The sequence below is a fragment of the Haliotis cracherodii genome, unplaced genomic scaffold (genome assembly GCF_022045235.1).
Source record: "Haliotis cracherodii isolate W230 unplaced genomic scaffold, xgHalCrac1.p SCAF_28, whole genome shotgun sequence".
In the NCBI taxonomy this organism is placed as follows: domain Eukaryota; kingdom Metazoa; phylum Mollusca; class Gastropoda; order Lepetellida; family Haliotidae; genus Haliotis; species Haliotis cracherodii.
The window spans coordinates 3685627-3707978 of NW_027266284.1; the positions used below are offsets into that span (position 1 = coordinate 3685627).

General features: G+C 42.6%; 1 protein-coding gene across 2 annotated transcripts; it reads right to left on the reverse strand.

The window, feature by feature from the left end:
* Positions 1 to 1727: 1727 nt before the first annotated feature.
* Positions 1728 to 10053, reverse strand: LOC139473362 (tubulin alpha-3 chain-like). 2 transcript variants are annotated; one of them, XM_071255905.1, is made up of 3 exons: positions 9948 to 10053; positions 3496 to 3718; positions 1728 to 3265 (listed from the first exon to the last, which is right to left on the reverse strand). In XM_071255905.1, exons 1-3 carry the CDS (start codon positions 9948 to 9950, stop codon positions 2139 to 2141), a joined length of 1353 nt encoding a protein of 450 aa, XP_071112006.1. In that variant the 5' UTR covers positions 9951 to 10053; the 3' UTR covers positions 1728 to 2138. The 2 variants fall into 2 exon arrangements, with proteins under 2 accessions (XP_071112006.1, XP_071112005.1); XM_071255904.1 differs by lacking the exon at positions 9948 to 10053 and adding an exon at positions 6254 to 6425.
* Positions 10054 to 22352: the final 12299 nt, after the last annotated feature.

Consider the following 22352-nt stretch of genomic DNA (forward strand, 5'->3'; position numbering starts at 1 on the left):
AAAACACATGAACACATGAAGGTAAACAGGCCAAGCAAATCTAGGCATCTGCAGTATGCCGACACGTCATGATGTTATTGAAATACTGTTCAAAGCGGCGTTAAAAACAACTTTGGGAGCATACATGTGATTTCTAAAGGGGGTTAGTGAAGGGGAATAGGGGTTAGTGAGGGTGGGGGGTGGGGGAATAGTTTCGTTTATTGAAATCGATCAATATCCAATCGATCACATAGAGTAGCCGGTGAACCTCAGGGATCTGTATTGGGGCCTTTGCTTTTTCTTATGATATCAGTGCCATTGTTGATAATATGTAATCCAACGTACGACTGTTTTGCCGATGACACTTCACTGTAAACGAGCATGGACAATTTAACTATATCGAGTACCGTAAGTCAAAGTATATCCAACTAACAGAAGTATCCAATGCCTTTTGAAAACCAGACTATTTCAACTATTGCAGCTTGTCAGTGTGTGTTTTATGTTTATTTGGAGTCTCCACTTCTCTTCCTCTTTACTTGTTCTACTTATCATAGCATTAGAAGCACAGTGTACTACTACATAAAAGGTTTTGATCTGAAAACAGCATTGTATGGTAACAACAATTTAACAAGAGATGTCAACCACAACATACTAATGCCTGACCATTTTATAGAAAATAGTGGCTGGTTTGTACATTGAGTAGAAATATATATAAAGTGTATATGCCTGTTCTTATGTATTGTTACTTGACCTTACTGTTTTGATGTTAACATAAATGTAATTATGTAACAGGAAGCGTTATTTACATAAACCAGTTAGGTCTGTTTACCCATCCCTTTCAAGATAGGCTGACTAAAATGTTTAAACTGAATAGTTAGCAGTGGTGAAAAAAATTAATAATTTGCTATGTGGACAATACATGTTTGGGTTAATGATGAAAATAACTAGATTGTTTGATCGTGCTCTGTAAATGAATAGTTTGTTGGATTTAGCTGGGGAAAAATAGACAGTTCTAAATAACATTACATCCCACCCCACCCCCCCACCCCCACCCCCACCTATAAATCAAATCGATGCTCACTCACTCACTCACTCACTCACTCATGGACCGTCGTCACTTTGGGCTTTCCTTCCACATCATACTGAAACGTCGTGATATAACTGACACTAAATAATTATCAGATATTTTGTTGAATGTATCGGCGGCCAACATTGCGGAAGAGATCCAAAGCATTAAAAATTAGGTTTAGGATACCAGAGTTTCACAAATGTATCACAACGTCCTGTGAATAATGGAGTTTGGATCAGACAAACCAGTCGTTATTCTAAGTAGAATGGTTCTTGGTTGACAGCACGATAACCATACTCGTGGGTTTCACCAAACTGATAGATGTCTACAGTCGCATCGCTTCGGGCTTTCCTCCCACGTTAAGCTGAGACGCCGTGACATAGTTGTATATGTATCGCCCAACATAGTGGACACACCTGATAGTAATCTACACGCCCCAAATTTATTTTACAGACATTTATCGTCATTGAACCTTCACTACCATTTCATCAGTTCCCTCGTGTTTTGTCGGTAATATATTTAATTGTCCTTCGACAGTAGACTCAATGGAAAATCGGCTGTTGCTTGAGAATAGCTCGTTCCACTTAGTCGACTCCATCCATGAATAGATGGACAATAGAAAAGACATGACAAATACCACCATCTCAACCTCTGTAATGTTGTTGGAAAGCAACACAAATGGTGGAAGTAGCAAAACTTTATTCATTTCTAGACAGTATATCAACACTGGTATCCATTACGTAACAAGGGTAAGGAGAGACCATATTTAAACGAGAAAATTCGATTAGATATAGAAAACCGAGTATAGATCTATGAGATAAAGGCTTTCCTCAAACATTAAACTGACACGCCTTGATATAACTGGAATACTGCTCAAAACGGCGTTAAGCCTAACTCACTCACTAATTGATAAAAAAAAAACCCATCGAGGATGGATAAGCAAAGAACGCGATTGGATTGCATATAAGGGAAGTTGATAAGTAATGCTAGAGATCACATATGCCTGGACGGATGTTATTTTTTCAAAGAATATCCATGTAGTTAATAAGGAAGGAAACAGCTGTGGCTGTAATGATCAAGGTGTCCGTGTCTAGTATTCCTCTCCTTCTTCCTGTTCATCCTCAACGGAATCAATACCGACCTCCTCGTAGTCCTTCTCCAAAGCAGCCAAGTCCTCACGGGCCTCGGAGAACTCTCCCTCCTCCATACCCTCACCCACGTACCAGTGGACGAAGGCACGCTTGGCGTACATCAGGTCGAACTTGTGGTCAAGACGAGCCCAGGCCTCGGCGATGGCTGTTGTGTTTGCCAACATGCAGGCGGCTCTCTGGACCTTGGCCAGGTCACCACCGGGGACAACAGTTGGTGGTTGGTAGTTGATGCCGACCTTGAAACCAGTGGGACACCAGTCGACGAACTGGATGGTTCTCTTGGTCTTGATGGTGGCGATGGCAGCATTGATATCTTTTGGTACGACATCACCACGGTAGAGAAGACAACAGGCCATGTACTTTCCGTGACGGGGGTCGCATTTCACCATCTGGTTGGCGGGCTCGAAACAAGCGTTGGTAATTTCCGCGACAGTAAGTTGTTCGTGGTAGGCTTTCTCGGCGGAGATAACTGGTGCATAGGTAGCCAGAGGGAAGTGGATACGAGGGTAGGGCACCAAGTTGGTCTGAAACTCGGTCAGATCAACGTTCAGGGCACCGTCAAATCGGAGTGAGGCAGTGATGGAGCTGACGATTTGACCAATCAGACGGTTTAGGTTGGTGTACGTTGGACGCTCAATGTCAAGGTTGCGACGGCAGATGTCGTAGATAGCCTCGTTGTCGACCATGAAGGCAACATCAGAGTGTTCCAGGGTGGTGTGGGTGGTCAAGATGGAGTTGTAGGGCTCCACGACGGCAGTAGAGACTTGGGGAGCTGGATAGATAGCAAACTCTAGCTTGGATTTCTTGCCGTAGTCAACGCTGAGGCGCTCAAGAAGCAGTGAAGTGAAGCCGGAACCAGTGCCACCACCGAAGCTGTGGAAAATGAGAAACCCCTGGAGTCCAGTGCACTGGTCAGCTAGTTTCCTGATTCGGTCAAGGACAAGGTCAATGAGCTCCTTGCCAACTGTGTAGTGACCACGGGCGTAGTTGTTGGCGGCGTCCTCCTTGCCGGTGATCAGCTGCTCGGGGTGGAACAGCTGGCGGTAGGTGCCGGTACGGACCTCATCTTTTATAAGGAAAGAAACGATTCTTTTTAAGCGAATGTTTAAAAGTCATTTAATAATTAATTCCGTGTAGCGTCAGTGACACACTGTTTGCGTCCTTAGATTCGCCACGATGACGTTTACACTTCTGTATTAATTTATAGATATCATATCAGAGAGTAATAAAGAAGTAAAGGTATGACGTTTTACAATCAACAAAGTCTATACATCATCCACTAAACACGGCACTTACCGACAACTGTAGGTTCAAGGTCGACGAAGACGGCCCTGGGGACGTGTTTCCCTGCTCCAGTCTCGCTGAAGAAGGTGTTGAAGGAGTCGTCCCCACCCCCGAGGGTCTTGTCTGAGGGCATCTGACCATCAGGCTGGATGCCGTGCTCCAGACAATACAACTCCCAGCAAGCATTGCCCATCTGACATCCGGCCTGGCCGACGTGGATAGAGATACATTCCCTCTGGAACAATTAATGAGGTTGACAGTAAGACCATGCATGAAAAGACCTCTATGGATCAAGTACCCATGAAGATCCGGGTTAGAAGAGGTCTTCAGTAACCCATGCTTGCCGTTAAAGGCGACTATGCATGTCGTTAGAGGCGACTAACGGGATCGGGTGGTCAGGCTCGCTGACTTGGTTGATGCATGTCATAGTATCCCAGTTACGTAGATCGATGCTCATGATGTCAATAACTGGATTGTCTTGTCTTGACTCGATTATATACAGACCGCCGTCATATAGTTGGAATATTGCCGAGCGCGGCGTAAAACAACAAACAAACTGTAGACCATGGGTCAGTTGTTGAATTGTGAGTGTATCACGAGATATTAAGAGGGGCTGTGCGCGAATCGAACGAGTTACGCCCCACGAAATAACGAATGTACAGTAATTCTATTCCACAGCGAACTTGTGGATCACATGTTTGTCCACGTCACCAACGCATATGATGTGACACCACGTTTAATGTTTAGCACGTACGACACAGACGACCGTTACGTTAGAGACCCGTCGACACCACGTTACAATCCATTCAATCTCGGCAGTCAGTGGAGACAAGATAGGCTTCGTTAGCGCAGATTTAGACAACCTTGTGTGTGAATGCATTTAAAGGGATATTTTTTTATTGAAATGGAAACATGAAAGGTTACGTTTGCGATCTAAGCCACATAGTCAGAAAGTAGAGACAGTTTTTGCTGTGTCCATAGGTCGTAATGTGTACTTTCGTATGAACTGCGAGTGTCGTGTGTTAACCTTGACTCTAAACGGGTCTAGTAGGCCTTTTACCCTGGTGCATCCCTCTGTGTCTTAAAGAATAACTATCGTTATGATCCGTATGGTTAGAAATAACCGAGTTCATAACATTCGTACGTGCACTAGTGCAAATATCACTGCTCCCGCACCTGTGCTGATGAACGTCAACAAATACAACTTCAATCCTTATATTGATAGATTCATAAATCATAAACAATTCATGAAACATCAAACTTTAATTATTGAAAGCAAACTATATCAACGCAGAGAGTCGCGACGTCATCCGTCCTAAACATTCCATTTGGAGTGACATCCCTTGGTTTTACAAATGGCAGAAAATGGCGGCTACCGCATTGTCATTCGCTTGAAATGCAAGTTGCACCCAGTAAAATTAGCTTTGGAAAGATATATAAACCCGGCACATGCTGAAAATGGATACATATTAACGCTCTGTGAACCTTGGTGTGTGTTTTAGTCATACTGCGGCCGCCGATTGCCGCTTGAGGCGGCGTGGTTGGATTTCCCGAGGTACGATAGTGTGTAGCTCGGTGATTTCTTTTGATAAGTCGAGCATTCTCTGTTCTATCTTCGAATGGACGGTTCATTTCGGTGACCCGATATATACATGATCTGACGTCAAAGCTTGCATCATTCATAGCCTAAATCGGTCGCTCTCAGCTTTCCCTAATTATTTTTAATGTTATTTTTAGACATTGAGGAATTCCCCTAAAGTAGTTCCGTATGTCTCCGCGCGATTCGAACTCCGGCGCAGTGGTGACTCGGCATAACAGCACTGCCACAGGCTAATTTGCATATCACGTGACCGGACTTTTCTCTTGTTTGTAAACAAACGCGCTTTTTCAGAAATCAATGTAGAACGGACTAATGCAAGTATTTGGGGTCGCTTAACATATTGTTTTGCATAATTATATAGATAAGCTACTACAACTGTGACAGTGAGTTGCATGACAATATATATTTATGCATCAAAAAGACCGTATCGCCAGCTCTCCGCTGGGCTTCGATGACAGCACGTGGAGCCTTACAACCAATGTAAACAAAGGATAACTACGCAAAAACAAATAGATTTTCACGTATTAGGGTACTTTCATAATGAACCGTAACCATTCTTTGACATTTGTTTATGAAAATGTGTTGACTTGTCATACATGAAACGGATGAAAAGCATATTCAATATCTTGAATGGACTGTGAAAGATGTGACGAAATTCGTCACATGGCACTGGCCTGTGGCAGAGGTACTATGCTGGCTGGCTGCCGGCCGCATTGAACTCTGGGTAGGAGAGTGAGCGCGATTGACAACGTAATCACGTGACATACTGACGTTCATCTTGGCGAGGTCACCCGCTACTGTTAATATTCCAGAAAAGGCGTCATAGCTGAAGACGTCATTAGGCCAATTATGGTTTTCTAGGACAGCGGTGGTGATCAGTGCATTTTTCTAAAGGGGAGCTCAGAAGGAATAAGAAATAATGGATAATAAAGAAATTATTAGACTTACGCGTGTATCATTCTGATTTTACGAACCTCGTGTAAGAATTCATGTATCAATCTCGCTCTCGCTCGGGAAATACAAGACTTCAGACACTCGTTACAAAAAGCAGAATGACAGTATATATTCATTTCAGTCACCGTTGCCTTATTAATAATCCGATCTAAGGTTATGGCTTGTTCGATCTGGCATCACACAGTGCTAACGATGTAACTACAATATCATACTCACCATGCTGATCTTAGAACAGAATGTGACCTGCCAAAGACGAACTCGCTCGAACCTTTTCGATGGAGACTGGCGAGACGAATGAAACTTTGCCAACAGTGGTGATCAATTATATTGGACACGTTGCCAAGACAGTCGCGCGACGGCTGTCGCTATCAACATTTTGTCTCCAGCATTATAATTATTAAAAACATTGGTGCGTCGGGCATTGTGCCTACATACATCCCCTGAACCGTGAAGTCTCGCTTGGTTGATAATGCCGGCCAGTTTGCCTGTATCTCTTTGTTAAGGTGAATTAAGTAGTGTGAGAAGATGGGTGTAGACAATGCAGGTGGAGTGGTGGGGATCGATGTCGGGAATATATTGGTTGCTCTATATACTGTTGTCCTTGTTGCGTCGTGTGTCGGGTTACAGAAAGATGCATATCCCTACGGTGTCCTGAAGTGCAAATTGACAGTTGGTGCCAATTTGGGGTGGATAACGGGTCAGTCAGTTTCTTCAGGACCAGGAAGGTGGCGGTTGACTTGGGACTGATAAGCATTAACCAGCACTAATGATACCACAGACAAATGGTTCTGTGGTTGACTGAGCATGCAGTTGTCAATATAAACAATGGTTGTCATGGTAGCTGAACGGATGTCGCCACAATGCAGTACATGAAAGTTGAAAATTTGTACACACACACACGCACGCACGCACGCACGCACACACACACACACACACACACTCGTATAAGTGTGATTAGTTTTCTAGTTTTCTATTACCTCTGGAAACAACGAATGAAGTTTAAAAAAACAGCATGCTAAAAATAGGTTTGTAGACCAACATTGTACAACATTTGACGGAAAGATGCATGCTTGTTTATCTGCTTATAATTGCAATGGCTACTTAACGTAGTCTTATATTATTAAATGTTTTTTCAAGGCAATCGGAAAATCGACATGGTCATAGTGCTTTTGTTCTTCATATTTTCAGCAGCCAGAAAATTCCTTTAAGTGGCACTGTGAGCAATGATCCACGCTGGATGCTATGAGAAATGATCCATGTTGAATGCTATGAGCAATGATCACGTAGGATTCTAAGAACAATGATCCACGTTGGATGCTATGAGCAATGATCCACGTTGGATGCTATGAGTGAGATGCTATGAGCAATGATCCACGTTGGATGCTATGAGTGAGATGCTATGAGCAATGATCCACGTTGGATGCTATGAGTGAGATGCTATGAGCTATGATCCACGTTGGATGCTATGAGTGAGATGCTATGAGCAATGATCCACGTTGGATGCTATGAGTGAGATGCTATGAGCAATGATCCACGTTGGATGCTATGAGTGAGATGCTATGAGCAATGATCCACGTTGGATTGTGTGAGCAATCATCCACGTTGGATGCTATGAGCAATGATCCACGTTGGATGCTATGAATGAGATGCTATGAGCAATGATCCACGCTGGATTCCATGAGCAATGATCCCCGTTGGATTCCATGAGCAATGATCAACGTTGGATTCTATGAGCAATGATCACGTTGGATTCTATGAACAATGATCCACGTTGGATGCTATGAGTGAGATGCTATGAGCAATGATCCACGTTGGATGCTACGTGCAATGATCCACGTTGGATTCTGTGAGCAAATGATCCACGTTGGATTCCATGAGCAATGATCCACGCTTGATGCTATGAGCAATGATCCACGTTGGATGCTACGAGCAATGATCACGTTGGATTCTATGAGCAATGATCACGTTGGATTCTATGAGCAATGATCCACGTTCGCTTCTATGAGCAATGATCAAAATTGGATGCTGTGAGCCATGATCCACGTTGGATGCTGTGAGCCATGATCCACGCCGGATGTTGTCAGCAATGATCCACGTTGGATGCTATGAGCCATGATCCACGTTGGATGCTATGAGCAATGATCAAAATTGGATGCTGTGAGCCATGATCCACGTTGGATGCTGTGAGCCATGATCCACGTTGGATGCTGTGAGCCATGATCCACGTTGGATGCTGTGAGCCATGATCCACGTTGGATGCTGTGAGCCATGATCCACGTTGGATGCTATGAGCCATGATCCACGCCGGATGTTGTCAGCAATGATCCACGTTGGATGCTATGAGCCATGATCCACGTTGGATGCTATGAGCAATGATCTACGCTGGATTCTATGAGCAATGATCCACGTTAGATGCTATGAGCAATGGTCCTCGCAGGATGCTATAAGCAATGGTCCTCGCAGGATGCTATAAGCAATGGTCCTCATAGGATGCTATAAGCAATGGTCCTCGCAGGATGCTATAAGCAATGGTCCTCGCAGGATGCTATAAGCAATGGTCCTCGCAGGATGCTATGAGCAATGGTCCTCGCAGGATGCTATAAGCAATGGTCCTCGCAGGATGCTATAAGCAATGCGCCAGGTCACTCATTGTAACCACCTGATCTTCACTTGAGTCTGTTCTCACATTCTGTTTTGTTTCTGAACCACAGAAAGTCACAGGGATTAATTGTGAGTAGGCGTTTAATCACAACTGAAAATATACCTCTAAAACAAGATGCCTGATGGGCCGACATTGTATTTGCGAGACAATATATTGATAGTGAATGGCTGTATCTACTCAAGTAATCTGGAACAGAAAACAAATCTGACTGCTGGTCGGCATCTTATTACAAATCAGAACATGTCACTATCTTTCTTGAACACAACTTGGTTGAACTATGATTAGCATTATTTCACAAACACCTGGTGTCACCACTATTTGATAGTGATTGATAAACATTTGCTTATGATATATTCTGAATCTTACAATGGACCATATTTCTTGTTATGGAAATGGTGTTGGCTCTTTTATTTACTTGATATGCGTATCGAGACATTTTCATTTCTGTGAATTGCACCTGACTATATATCAGATATTTTACTTTACTATCAGCGACATCCCCTAGGCATCTAAAATATTAGGTCTCTAAATATGTAAATGTTCTTGTAAATTGTGAAGTGTTTGTTTTCAATATTTAAACGACTCGATGGTCAGTTGGAAAGACATGTCACTGTGTGGCTGCATTCAATGTACCCCGATTAATATTCCCTTCCCTTCCCTTCCCCTCCCCTCCCCTCCCCTCCCCTCCCCTCCCCTACGACATCGATCTGGGATTTCAAACAACAATTATCGATATTCATTTCACTACAGTTAGACTGTTATCATCCAAGCTTTCGTGTGCTCCCTGGTTCGATCTGACAGATCAGTACACAAAAATTATTGACACCGCTATTAGTAGACGATAGCTTCCATCATTTCACACTCATCAATTCCGTGTAAACATCAATGGTTGACTTAGTATGCCGATGTAAACAGGAAACAATGGTTGTCAAGGTAACCTGCGCGGAAGACTGCAGATCGCAATGTGCATCCATGACACACGGCGGAACTATGGACCTACGTTAATGCTTTCCAAACGAATTCATCTGATTCGGGAATAAATTCCACATTAATATTGAATAAAGGATGTATTGAGGAGGCTGAACAAATATCGATATCTCTTCAAGACAGAAATAGTTAAGCGTAAAGCATTTCAAAATCAATTGGTTGGTCCTTAGTCAGAATGATGTACCCAAAACACCAAGGCGTCCATATCAACAGCACTGGCATCACACAGTGCTAACGATGTAACTACAATATCATACTCACCATGTTGTGCTTAGAACAGAATGTGACCTGCCAAAGACGAACTCGCTCGAACCTTTTCGATGGAGACTGGCGAGACGATGAAACTTTGCCAACAGTGGTGATCAATTATATTGGACACGTTGCCAAGACAGTCGCTATCAACTTTTTGTCTCAAACATTTTAATAAATTATGAACTCTTGGATATCGGGCATTTTGTCTACATACAGCCGCTGCATCGAGAAGTCATGCTTGGTTGATAATGCCGCCTGGGTCAATTGTCTGTGATTGTCTGTATCTCTCGCTCGCGTTGAAAAGCATTAACCAGCACTAATGATATCACAGACGAATGGTTGAGTGGTTTACTGAGCGTGTTTTCAATATAAACAATGGTTGACATGGTAGCTGAACAGATGTCGACGCAGCGCAATGCATGCATGTTGAATATTTCTAAAGACACACATTTATATGTCATTGTCATTGTCTACATCATGTAGGGATGCGTTGCTTTGGTTCAATACATATCTTTCTGGTTCATTTAGGCTTTCCTTGGTTCACTATTGTCTCTCTGGTTCATATTGGGTTTCCTTGGTTCACTATTGTTCTCTCTGGTTCACAATGGGTATCCTTAGTCCACTATTGTTCTCTCTGGTTCACATTGGGTTTCTTTGGTTCACATTGGGTTTCCTTGGTTTACTATTGTTCTCCATGGTTCACATTGGGTTTCCTTGGTTCACTATTGTTGTCTCTGGTTCACATTGGGTTTCCCTGGTCCACTTTTGTTCTTTCTGGTTTACATTGGGATTCTTCGGTTCACTATTGTTCTCTCTGGTTTCAACGGGGTTTCCTTGGTTCACTGTTATTCTCACTGGTTTACATTGGGTTTCCTTTATTCGCTTTTGTTCTCACTGGTTCACAATGGGTTTCCTTGGTCCACTATTGTTCAAATTTGGTTTTCTTGGTCCACTATTGTTCACATTGGTTTTCCTTTGGCCACTATTGTTCACATTTGGTTATTGGTCCACTATTGTTCTCTCAGGTTCAAATTTGGTTTCCTTGGTTCACAATTGTTCACATTGGGTTTCCTTGGTCCACTATTGTTCTCCCTGGTTCGAATTTGGTTACTTGGGTCCACCATTGTTCACACTGGGATTCCGTGGTCCACTATTTTTCTCTCTGGTTCGAATTCGGTGTCCTTGGTCCACTATTGTTCACATTGCGTTTCCTTGGTCCACTATTGTTCTCTGTGGTTCCAATTTGTTTGTTTTTTTGTAGTCCGCTATCGTTCACATTGGGTTTCCTTGGTCCACTATTGTTTACATTGGGTTTCCTTGGTCCACTATTGTTCACATTGGGTTTCCTTGGTCCACTATTGTTCATATTGGGTTTCCTTGGTCCACTATTGTTCATATTGGGTTTCCTTGGTCCACTATTTTTTACATTGGGTTTCCTTGGTCCACTATTGTCTATATTGGGTTTCCTTGGTCTACAATTGTTCATATTGGGTTTCCTTGGTCCACAATTGTTCTCTCTGGTTAAAATACCACATAGTAACCATCCGACGCTCATTAGCCGGCCTTTACAAACAGGGCTACTGGCAACCTATTCTGCTCCAGATTCCCCACGGGGGCGCTGAATACAGGGACGGGGTCGCGGGGTCGGTAGATAAAGTATCATTACAACTAACTCGCCTGAAGGTACAACGTGTGCATATCGATACATAAACTCATAATTATGAATTAGTTATCTCTTCGCTTTGCACACTTCCGGGTGGTACCGACTACCTGGCGTGGCTACTTCCGATAATTGCATGATATAGACAGGGAAATAGGAACTAACGCCCGGAACGATTTTCACCTTATTGATTTTGATTATTTACATGCAATCAAAACAACGTATCTGTACAGCTGGGCTTAAATGGGGAACAGATGCGCTGTCGGCCGTTTAAGTGAGTGAGGTTGTGTTTTATCGCCGCTTTGAACAGCCGAATGTGTGATCAACCCCGAAGCTAATATTGTTGTCGACCAGCAAATACATGTAAGTGTTGGTTTTATTACTTGGCATACATCGACATTTTCACAGAAAAATACGGAATAAAACAATTCTTGGGGAATTAATTGTCTGTTCAGTCATTAATAAAATGTGCAGGTGGGTCAATCATTATTCAATAGAGAAGTGGAAATAACCGTTCAAATTATCAATCCCTAACATTTTGTTATTTATTTTGTTCTATGTTTCCCATACCTGACAAAACATTTAAGGAATCACTTTCAGGAAGACAGGTCTTAGTTTGGACAACCTAAAAACGAAATAATTAATGCCAATTCTAATGTCCACAACGGTCAAATAATTCTTTTCGGGTTTAAATAGTGTACACGACTGTTGATACTAGTGCCTTTATGTAGCAACCTAACATAGTCCAGATTTCTCACATTAACAAAACCAACAATAAACATTATACTTAAGGTCGTAAAATTTCAAAAATACAATGACTGTGCCCCTGAAATAGATATGACAGTTTACATGATCTGTGCACATGAAAACGGATTTCCAGAACCCCAAATTTGCTCTGAGACTCGACTCATGTGGATTGCCCGGCTTCAGTTTGTGACCTGGTTTAATGTGTAGCATCGGACCCTGAAGGCATGGGTCGTGTGTTCTTGTTCTTATCCCGCCATTTATTCGCCTGACGGTTGCAGAGTTGAACTAGTGTTTCAGGTTCACTACAGATAATCGTCTAAAAGCTGCCTTCGGCGTTAAACTCTTACTCATTCGTTAATGTTTGTTGTTTAACGGCGCGCTCTGCAATATTCCAACTATATGACGGCGGTCTGTAAATAATCGATGCCCTCATGAACATCGATCTACACATTTGGGATACGATGACATGCATCAACCAAGCCTGACCACCCGATCCCATTGGTCCCCTCTTACGGCAGGCATGGGTTGCTAAAGACCAATTCTGACCCGGGTCTCCACGGGTCCTCTCAGCAATGTGTCTCGGTGATGATGTGACCTAAATATACTGATGGAAACGAATAAGGGAGCAATGAATAATATTGGGAAAAGAGCTTCACTGTCAGTACATTTGAAATATGGCGCATACAAAGAGCACATGTCAGATTACATCATATACAGTATATCACGTTCATCACATTCATGGGTCCCAGAATACAAGTCTCCAACTGTGAGAACTGATCATATCCTCGGCGGTAACGTTCCGCACATTAGGGTGAGATATTTTACGTGTGGTTGTGCATCTACTGTATAGTGAAGGAAGTGGTAGTAAAATCAACAGGTCTATCTACAATCTCATGTTCGTTTATCGATCGTGTGGTGAGTCAATTGGGTTTAACGCGACTTGTTTCAGTTTCTTCTTCACATGACATATATATCAGCCAGAAAATGCAAACTCAATATCCTAACTGAACCTACCAAAGATACCCAGTTGTAGTGCCCGTGTAGACCCAGTTACTGTTAAGTCACACGCTCTGGTGTTATTGAATGGACACTGATGGAGAGATACGCACACATCTCTAAGGATGTATCTAATATCAGAGAAGTGTGGCATGGCAATTGTGAACACGTGAATACACGTGCATATACACAGATTGCGCAGTTATTATTGTACTTATTTGTGCTGTATTTTATGAACGCTTTAATTAGTATAGAAATCAGTGTGTTCCTTTGACCTAGAGACTGCTGGACGTTATGACAAGCCACGATGCGACTCTAACCAAAGGAAGGAAGGTAGGAAAATAGACAAACATATCTAACACGGAGAGTGAACTCACAAGGTTTACCAAATTAAATGGTAGGAAAAAGAGACATCCACGCCTTTAATTGATGGATTGATTTATGAACTAACTGTATCGCCCTTCTGTAAACTGTTGTGGATCTACAACCTGCATTCCGGTATTAAAGACAGTCCAACTGTTTTAGTATTTTTCACATATGTTTATAGAAGGTATTTTGAATTAATTTTGTATCTATATATATTTTATGTAAATGCTGAATACCCGTGCTGAGAGTTTAACCGGAGCACTGAAGCCATGCTTGAAAACTTAACACAAATACGACGGAGATACTACATAGCTCATCGGTAATGATATGTTCCCTGTGGATCTGACCGTGTCCTCTACTGTATATGAGTCGTGTACTGTGTTTGTTATACAGCTACTGCTGAGTGGGAGTGGATGTCGACAGCATGCAAGTGAGTGAATGTTCTGACAATGTTTTCGAAAAAATGACTCACTGTATCGCGGTAAGTCATGTTGGCAGACTGTTTTCCAGGTGGTATTTCAACATCTGTACAGCTTTGTTTGTTGCAAGCCCATTCTCCTGTCTCTACTGTTGAAATTCATACTCAGATTTCTACATCTCCACATAGCAAAGACAACTATGTTTGGCGTGTCAAAAGCACATGTTTAGCACAAAAGGGTTTTTGATTAAAATAGACAAGTACGGTACCAAATGAAAGAGTAATCGCTGTCAACAAGTCTTTGTTAGTGGAGTATTATCGAAAAATACAAACTCACAAATGTTGTTATTATCTTTTAACTTGACACAGGACTAACATTCATTTGCATGACTGCTGTGTTCTATGAACTCTTATATTTTTTTATTTTATTTCAGTAAATGAAGCCACACGTACACCCATCTCACTGCCCCCGCGTGAGGGCCCTGTGGGACTGGCTGATTAAATAGAATTCACTCGAAGCTACCAAATATACCCATCTATCTAAACTAGACATGTTATAGGGTAAATACAGAAAGTGAGAGAGTGCGGTTTTAACGCCGCGTTGAACAGTATTCAAATAATATCACGGCGTGTCAGCTAGATGTGGGAGGAAAGCTTGACGTGATGTAGGTCTTAGATGTCTACCACTGTTGTTAAACCTATGAGCCAGAGTCATCTGCCATTCGAACCCACGCCCATGGCGTTCTGGCACTCCTAGGGGACGCAACTCTGCACGGCGTATTGCAACGACTTCACGTCTTTGTCAATGATTGCTGCACATGCCAAGGAGAGGCTTCACTACGATGGATCACGTGTCCCCAGTCCGCTTCAATATGGAATGTAATATGTTTTGTTTGTTGTTTAACGCCGCACTCAGCAATGTTCCAGCTATTTGACGGCGGTCTGTAATATGTATTAATCAACGTATATTTGGCTAAAGCTGGAATCCATGCAGGTCCTACGCGTTTCCTTGGTGATGGAACAACTGTAGGTGTAGTGTTCACAAGGCAATGACCAAATACAGGGTAATCATACACAACTGAAGTATGCAAACTCCCATCAGCGAATACCCCATACCCTAAACGCATGCACTGTTTACTCACGTAAAGAAATCTGTTCATATTCATATATTTGTCATGCGAACGGATTTGCTCACATGAATATACTTTCACCCGCATCAAAGTTTGTACCAAACAATGTTCAATATGTCAGTTTGTCACGTGAACACTTAGCAGCAACACTCACGTAAGTATGTGTGTTCGACCTTTAATGATATCGCATCTACCCACCTCCATGTCTGTGTATCACGTGAACACTTAGCAGCAACACTCACGTAAGTATGTGTGTTCGACCTTTAATGATATCGCATCTACCCACTCCCATGTCTGTGCAAAGGAACCTTTGGCCCGGGACATTCCGATAGCATATCACAAACATCTGAACATGACGTCACTGTCATCCTGGTCACTGTTACGATCATCCCATCACATTGAAAACCTGCCTTTCTCACAGATATTTCATTGGTTTGTTCAACTGCATGGGCAGCACGGTTTTATTTTACTTTTCTTTGACACAACAACCTTTCCATCTTGAGATCCAGAGACACTTGCCCGACCATTAAGTGACAGAGTACGTTCTGTCTTTGCTTTTACTAATGAGCATATTTAATCCTTGAACTTCAAGACGACTGAGTCACTTCTGTATCTGCGGGCAATGAACATCACAACAATAATAATAAACAAGATTTCAGAAAGGTTTGCAGCGGAGCAGTATGGAGAAACAACATGTCAGTAAGGTCTCCAGGTGCCCTGTATTGAGAAGTATGTCATGAAACAACATGTCAGTAAGGTTTCCAGTTGTCCTCAATTGAGAAGTATGTCATGAAACAAGTCAGTAAGGTTTCCAGTGGTCCTGTATTGAGAAGTATGTCATGAAACAACATGTCAGAAAGGTTTCCAGTTGTCCTCAATTGAGAAGTATGTCATGAAACAACATGTCAGTAAGGTTTCCAGTTGTCCTCAATTGAGAAGTATGTCATGAAACAAGTCAGTAAGGTTTCCAGTGGTCCTGTATTGAGAAGTATGTCATGAAACAACATGTCAGAAAGGTTTCCAGTTGTCCTCAATTGAGAAGTATGTCATGAAACAACAAGTCAGTAAGGTTTTCAGTTGTCCTGTATTGAGAGTTTGTCATGAAACAACATGTCAGAAAGGTTTCCATTTATCCTGTATTGAGAGTATGTCATAAAACAACATGTCAGTGATGTTTCCAGTTGTCCAGTGTTAGGTGGTATTATATTTAACACCCTTGCAGAAAGAAATACAGCGGACTAGTATTGAACAGTACTAAGTTTCATGAAACATCATTGCAGAAAGGCATGACAGTATTTCATGAAACGTTGACTGAAGGCGTGCAGAACCTAGCAGTATTTCATACCTAGTACTGTGAAAACACAAGCCTTGTGGCAAAGTTGCGAATTTAAGACATGCATCTAAATACAGTGAAGGCGAATAGTTACACTATCTCCGCCCGGCAAGCGTTAAGCTGCAGGTACGAATGCGGCATACTAACAATTGACTAGCAGCATGATTGGACAATAGGATGATTACATCTAAAGGGGCGTGGTTAAGTGTCTAGATGATAACATCAGAAACATATCGAGGGCTTGCGTGTTTTATCGTTATACGGGATACACATTATTATTGATTGTGGGTCATTTGCGTGGCAACTGACGCCACAACAACACCTCTAATCTCACTAGCAGTATCCGAGGAATCAAGGGCCCTTAGTCAACGTAAACCAAGCTTTGTGTACTTGGTGGTTCTGGCAATATTTACAGGGTGTTAAGACACATATATTCGGGGTCAACCCACTGTATGCAAGGAATTTACAATCCACTCGTAAGTACTCTAATCTCCCTCCTACCAACAGCAGGTACCTAATGGCGCGACACCCTCCATACTTTGTGTCTGACAAACCACAGACCACTACGGGACGAACACCCTGGTTTCTATACAAGACGCCAGACCTCCTAAAAATGCTGAACCATCCAAAAAGACCTCGGGGGACCTCTAATAGTTGCCGGACCTCCAAATGACGCCGGACCTTAAATGCCCGCCAAAACACCAAAAGACGCCAGACATTCATGAAATACCTGACCTTCAACAGACACCAAACTTCCAATAAACGCTGGACGTCCACAGACGCCGGACCCCCAAATGAACTATGAACATTCAGTAGACACCAGACCTTCAAATAAATGTCATAGCCCCAGTGCGTCGACGCCGAACAAGCGTTAGACCTCCAATAGCCACCCGACCCCCATTTAGCCTCGTCCCCAAATAGACGCCGGACCACAATAGACGCCGAAACTCCGATTGAAGCCGATTTGTCAAAAATGAAAGTAAATGTCATCTAACGTTTACTGAGAAAACATTATGTGAACTTTAGGCAAGAATTAGGCATTCCATGGTGTTTCCATTCATGCTGAGTTTTTATGCATATGAATCGGAATTTCTCCTTGAATTGGCAAAAACAAAGGAATATGGCCAAGAAGTATACGCTCAGCTTCAGGTATATGGGATCTGATAACGTCCCATAATGGCCCAATAGCCAATTCACAGTGAAGCCACCTCATCTGTTTTATATCTAGATCTGTGTATAAAGATTCAGAGTAGCAAAACCTATCCACAGGTGTGTATGGCAAGAAGCTTGACTTCAACTTCCAACAGTCAAATTTCCATTATGTCGAGCAATATTTCAACGGCTTCCGCCTTTGGTGTCTACATTTAAAGTTATTAGGTACAATCGAGCTTGCTCTTTCTTCGAAGATTTCCAGGAAGAGCGTCATGCGTGTTTTGCTCAAAAGTTGTTTCGTCAGGGTTACAGCATTCGCAGTCTTAGTAAAAACTTTCATTTCTACATGGTAGACATTTGGAGGACATGTCCATATTTTTCGCATAAGTAGCAAAAATGTCCGATGCAATTCCCTATACCATATTTTCCTGTGTTTATGCAGGTGAACAATTGACTTGCCTTTGCATGTGTTTGTGATTGGTGCCACCGGTGGGGCAGGCTACTCTCACCTTTTTGCGAACACCCTGGTATCGTCACTATTTGATAGTAATTCATAAACACATACTTGTAACTTAAGTGTGACTTTATTGTGATTTCTTACGATTTCGGAAAGGAGCTGTCGCTTTTATTTCAATACACCGGGTCTTAATAAACGCCGAGTCATATAAATATAAGAGCAAATATGGTTCATCTCCACAACAGCTATGTTACACGGTACTGGTATACTCGTCCCAGGTCAGACAGATGACCACTAAGGCGATGTGTAAGGTCTGATAAACCATGCATCGTTATGTATTATGCAATGAGGGAATATCTGACATGGAAGCTTTTCCTTGTCAATACGAGCCTCAGTAATGCCATATACACATACGGTTGTTCCTGGATGATACTGACTGCGCGTGGGATGTTGCCATTGACTACCGGGCTGTCAACAACACGACGCGTCAAAAGGTCAGCCGTGTTCTGAAGAATATGGTGGACGACAGAACCGGTACTTGATGCCAATCACAATGTGTGACTCGGTACTTTGAATGCTAATTTAACCTCTCCATACAGATCATGACGCGTCAATAATACCTATCACACTTGATATCAACTGTCAGTTAAACGTTCACGTGAATTCTTAGGGTTTCTCAATACTAACTGGTCTTGTCTATGTTTTGTTTCCCCTTACATACCAAACACACTTTGTGTTACTTACTTCATACCAATTAAGTTCAAATCAGCATCAGCATTCATGATGTGTTTAGTTTAGTCATATGGTGGGTTTGTTCATGCCTTTTGTTATGGCTGTCATTATTGATCGTGGACTTTTATAATGCCATGCCAAACACAAAACGTCATTTTCTCTCAGATACCTGCACGGGTTACACATATTTCATACACTTTCTTTAAGTTGGATGTCTTCCTTGTCTGAAGAACTAAGCTGTATTGAAGGCTTGGACACAGTTCCTTGTCTGAAGAACTAAGCTGTATTGAAGGCTTGGACACAGTTCCTCTTCTACAGAACACAGCTGTATTGAAGGCTTGGACACAGTTCCTCTTCTACAGAACAAGCTGTATTGAAGACTCGAACGCAGAGGGCATCATCTACAGAACAAGTTGCATTGAAGACTTGGACACAGAGGGCATCATCTACAGAACAAGTTGCATTGAAGACTTGGACACAGAGGGCATCATCTACAGAACAAGTTGCATTGAAGACTTGGACACAGAGGGCATCATCTACAGAACAAGTTGCATTGAAGACTTGGACACAGAGGGCATCATCTACAGAACAAGTTGCATTGAAGACTTGGACACAGAGGGCATCATCTACAGAACAAGTTGCATTGAAGACTTGGACACAGAGGTCATCATCTACAGAACAAGCTGTATTGAAGACTCGAACGCAGAGGTCAGCATCTACAGAACACAGCTGTATTGAAGACTTGGACACAGAGGTCATCATCTACAGAACAAGCTGTATTGAAGACTTGGACACAGAGGGCGTCATCTACAGAACACAGCTTTCTCTCTCTCTCCCTCCTCTCTCTCTCTCTCTCTCTCTCGTTGTTAAAAGGAGAGAAAAAACATTTACAATGCAGTAACGTGAGGAAGTAGTGCGTATTATCGTGTTTGCACCGAGGAGACAGCGCCCTAATGGGTGAACCCTCCAGTTGAAATCCCCGCCGCAGGTATAGGATCATGTCGGTCAAGGACAAAGGTGTTAATTGAAATGGAATCCTTTTTATTTTATCTCGTCCTACATTTGTAATTACAAATCCTTACATATAGAAGACGCTTGTATTGTAGTATCGGCGTCCCCACAACCACGTACACTGTCAGGGGGATTAAGTAAATCAGATGCAATTATAAGCTGAACAGAATTTATGTCCCTTCCCTAGGCTGCGCCTTAGGAGGTGAATGCCTGCATATTAACATACAGATAGGCTTGTTTCTGTTTGAACATTTTCGAAACATTTATACAGCTATTAGTATATTGTGACTTTGAAGGTGTAAAATATATACGGAAATGAATTTGAAAGAAAAAAACTGTTAACATATCTGGTGTCACAAAATGGCAAGTTGGGTTGCTGGAAGAAGCTAATCAAGATGCCTAGTCATGAAAAATATATGTTTTATATAAGTTAAACCGAAACAGAATGTTTTGAGAGCAGTGTCTTTAAACAACCCAATTCGTATTTTGGTATTTTCTAAACGTATAGTATAAGAATCTAACCTGATGGATCCTACCACTGTCGGGAGAGTCAATACTGGCGGTAATTAGTTAGTGCTGGGTCAACCAGGGGATAGCTGCCCATGTAACGTGTTGATAAATCATTGCATTATTGACGGAGACTATCCATGTAGCGTACCTGTCAAGTAACGGATTTTGTGTCCATAGAAACGCTGACATGGTTGTATTACTCAAGGCCATTTACTGAACATGCACGTGTCTTAGTTAATTACTTGTATCTGTCTAGGTTATTTCTTGACGACGCCATTAGCAACAAGATGCGTGATAGTGACTCAGTACGTTTACGCATATTTAACAGTTCCAGTGCGTTTCTTGGTAGTAATTAAAACACAGCACTGTGAACAAAAAAATCAATTTCCTTGATAGGTAGTTCGTGATAGTTACAAACTTTTTAAAAAGAAGCAAATTAACAATCGCACAAATCTATTTTTAGGACCACGTGTTGTTCCTTGGACAACGCCAGAGTTGGTATTCAGCTGGGAGTGTGGTCAGGAAAACAGCTGCTCTGTAACAATCTTTACAATACTGAGGGATGTGACAGTCCCACATCGAATGGAAGATTAACATGCGCGTATGCAAGTATCTACCACAACGTGAGCACCTGGTGTCTCACCACATCATGACAACCACCCAAACACGCTGTGTCCAGTAATGGTCAGGCTGTAACTTGTCATGGCGGCGTGTCACAAGGTCTTGACTGCAACAACAGTAAATCTTCTACATCCCCATAGGGGAGTTCAAATAAATACATAAATATTCAATGTCATGGTCTCAAGCTTTCGACCTCCCAGCCTTCGTGAGACTCGCTCTGTTGGTCTCCCACTACATTATTCAAGATCCTTTTTCAGTGCAGTCTGTTTTCTCAATATTCCCGTCTTAATGTTGAGGAGAACGCATCTACTGTGTATACCTATGTTAAAACAGTTTTGATGTCATATCGCTAGGATTGAATGACCAGATGAAAATCCTGACGCTATCGCCATTGATAAATCTGAACGAGAATAACCAGTGGTTGACAGCATGAGCAACGATACAGGTCGTCGATGTATGATGTAGCCTCGGTTCAAACTATCATGGTGACCTGTTTCGTTTAATGTCGCCTAAGGGGGTCCTGTCCTTTCATGGCAGAGCGGTGACCTCTGTTATCTTTTGCTATATGGATAGGGTCTTGTGTTATACAGTAGCCCCTGTTGTCCTGTGTTATACAGTAGCCCCTGTTGTCCTGTGTTATACAGTAGCCCCTGTTGTCCTGTGTTATACAGTAGCCCCTGTTGTCCTGTGTTATAGGTAGCCCCTGTTGTCCTGTGTTATACGGTAGCCCCTGTTGTCCTGTGTTATACGTTGCCCCTGTTGCCCTGTGTTATACAGTAGCCCCTGTTGTCCTGTGTTATACGGTTGCCCCTGTTGCCCTGTGTTATACGGTAGCCCCTGTTGTCCTGTGTTATACGGTTGCCCCTGTTGTCCTGTGTTATACGGTTGCCCCTGTGTTATACGGTTGCCCCTGTTGTCCTGTGTTATACGGTTGCCCCTGTGTTATACGGTAGCCCCTGTTGCCCTGTGTTATACGGTTGCCCCTGTTGCCCTGTGTTATACGGTTGCCCCTGTGTTATACGGTTGCCCCTGTGTTATACAGTAGCCCCTGTTGTCCTGTGTTATACGGTTGCCCCTGTGTTATACGGTTGCCCCTGTGTTATACAGTAGCCCCTGTTGTCCTGTGTTATACGGTTGCCCCTGTGTTATACGGTTGCCCCTGTGTTATACAGTAGCCCCTGTTGCCCTGTGTTATACGGTAGCCCCTGTTGTCCTGTGTTATACGGTTGCCCCTGTTGTCCTGTGTTATACGGTTGCCCCTGTGTTATACGGTTGCCCCTG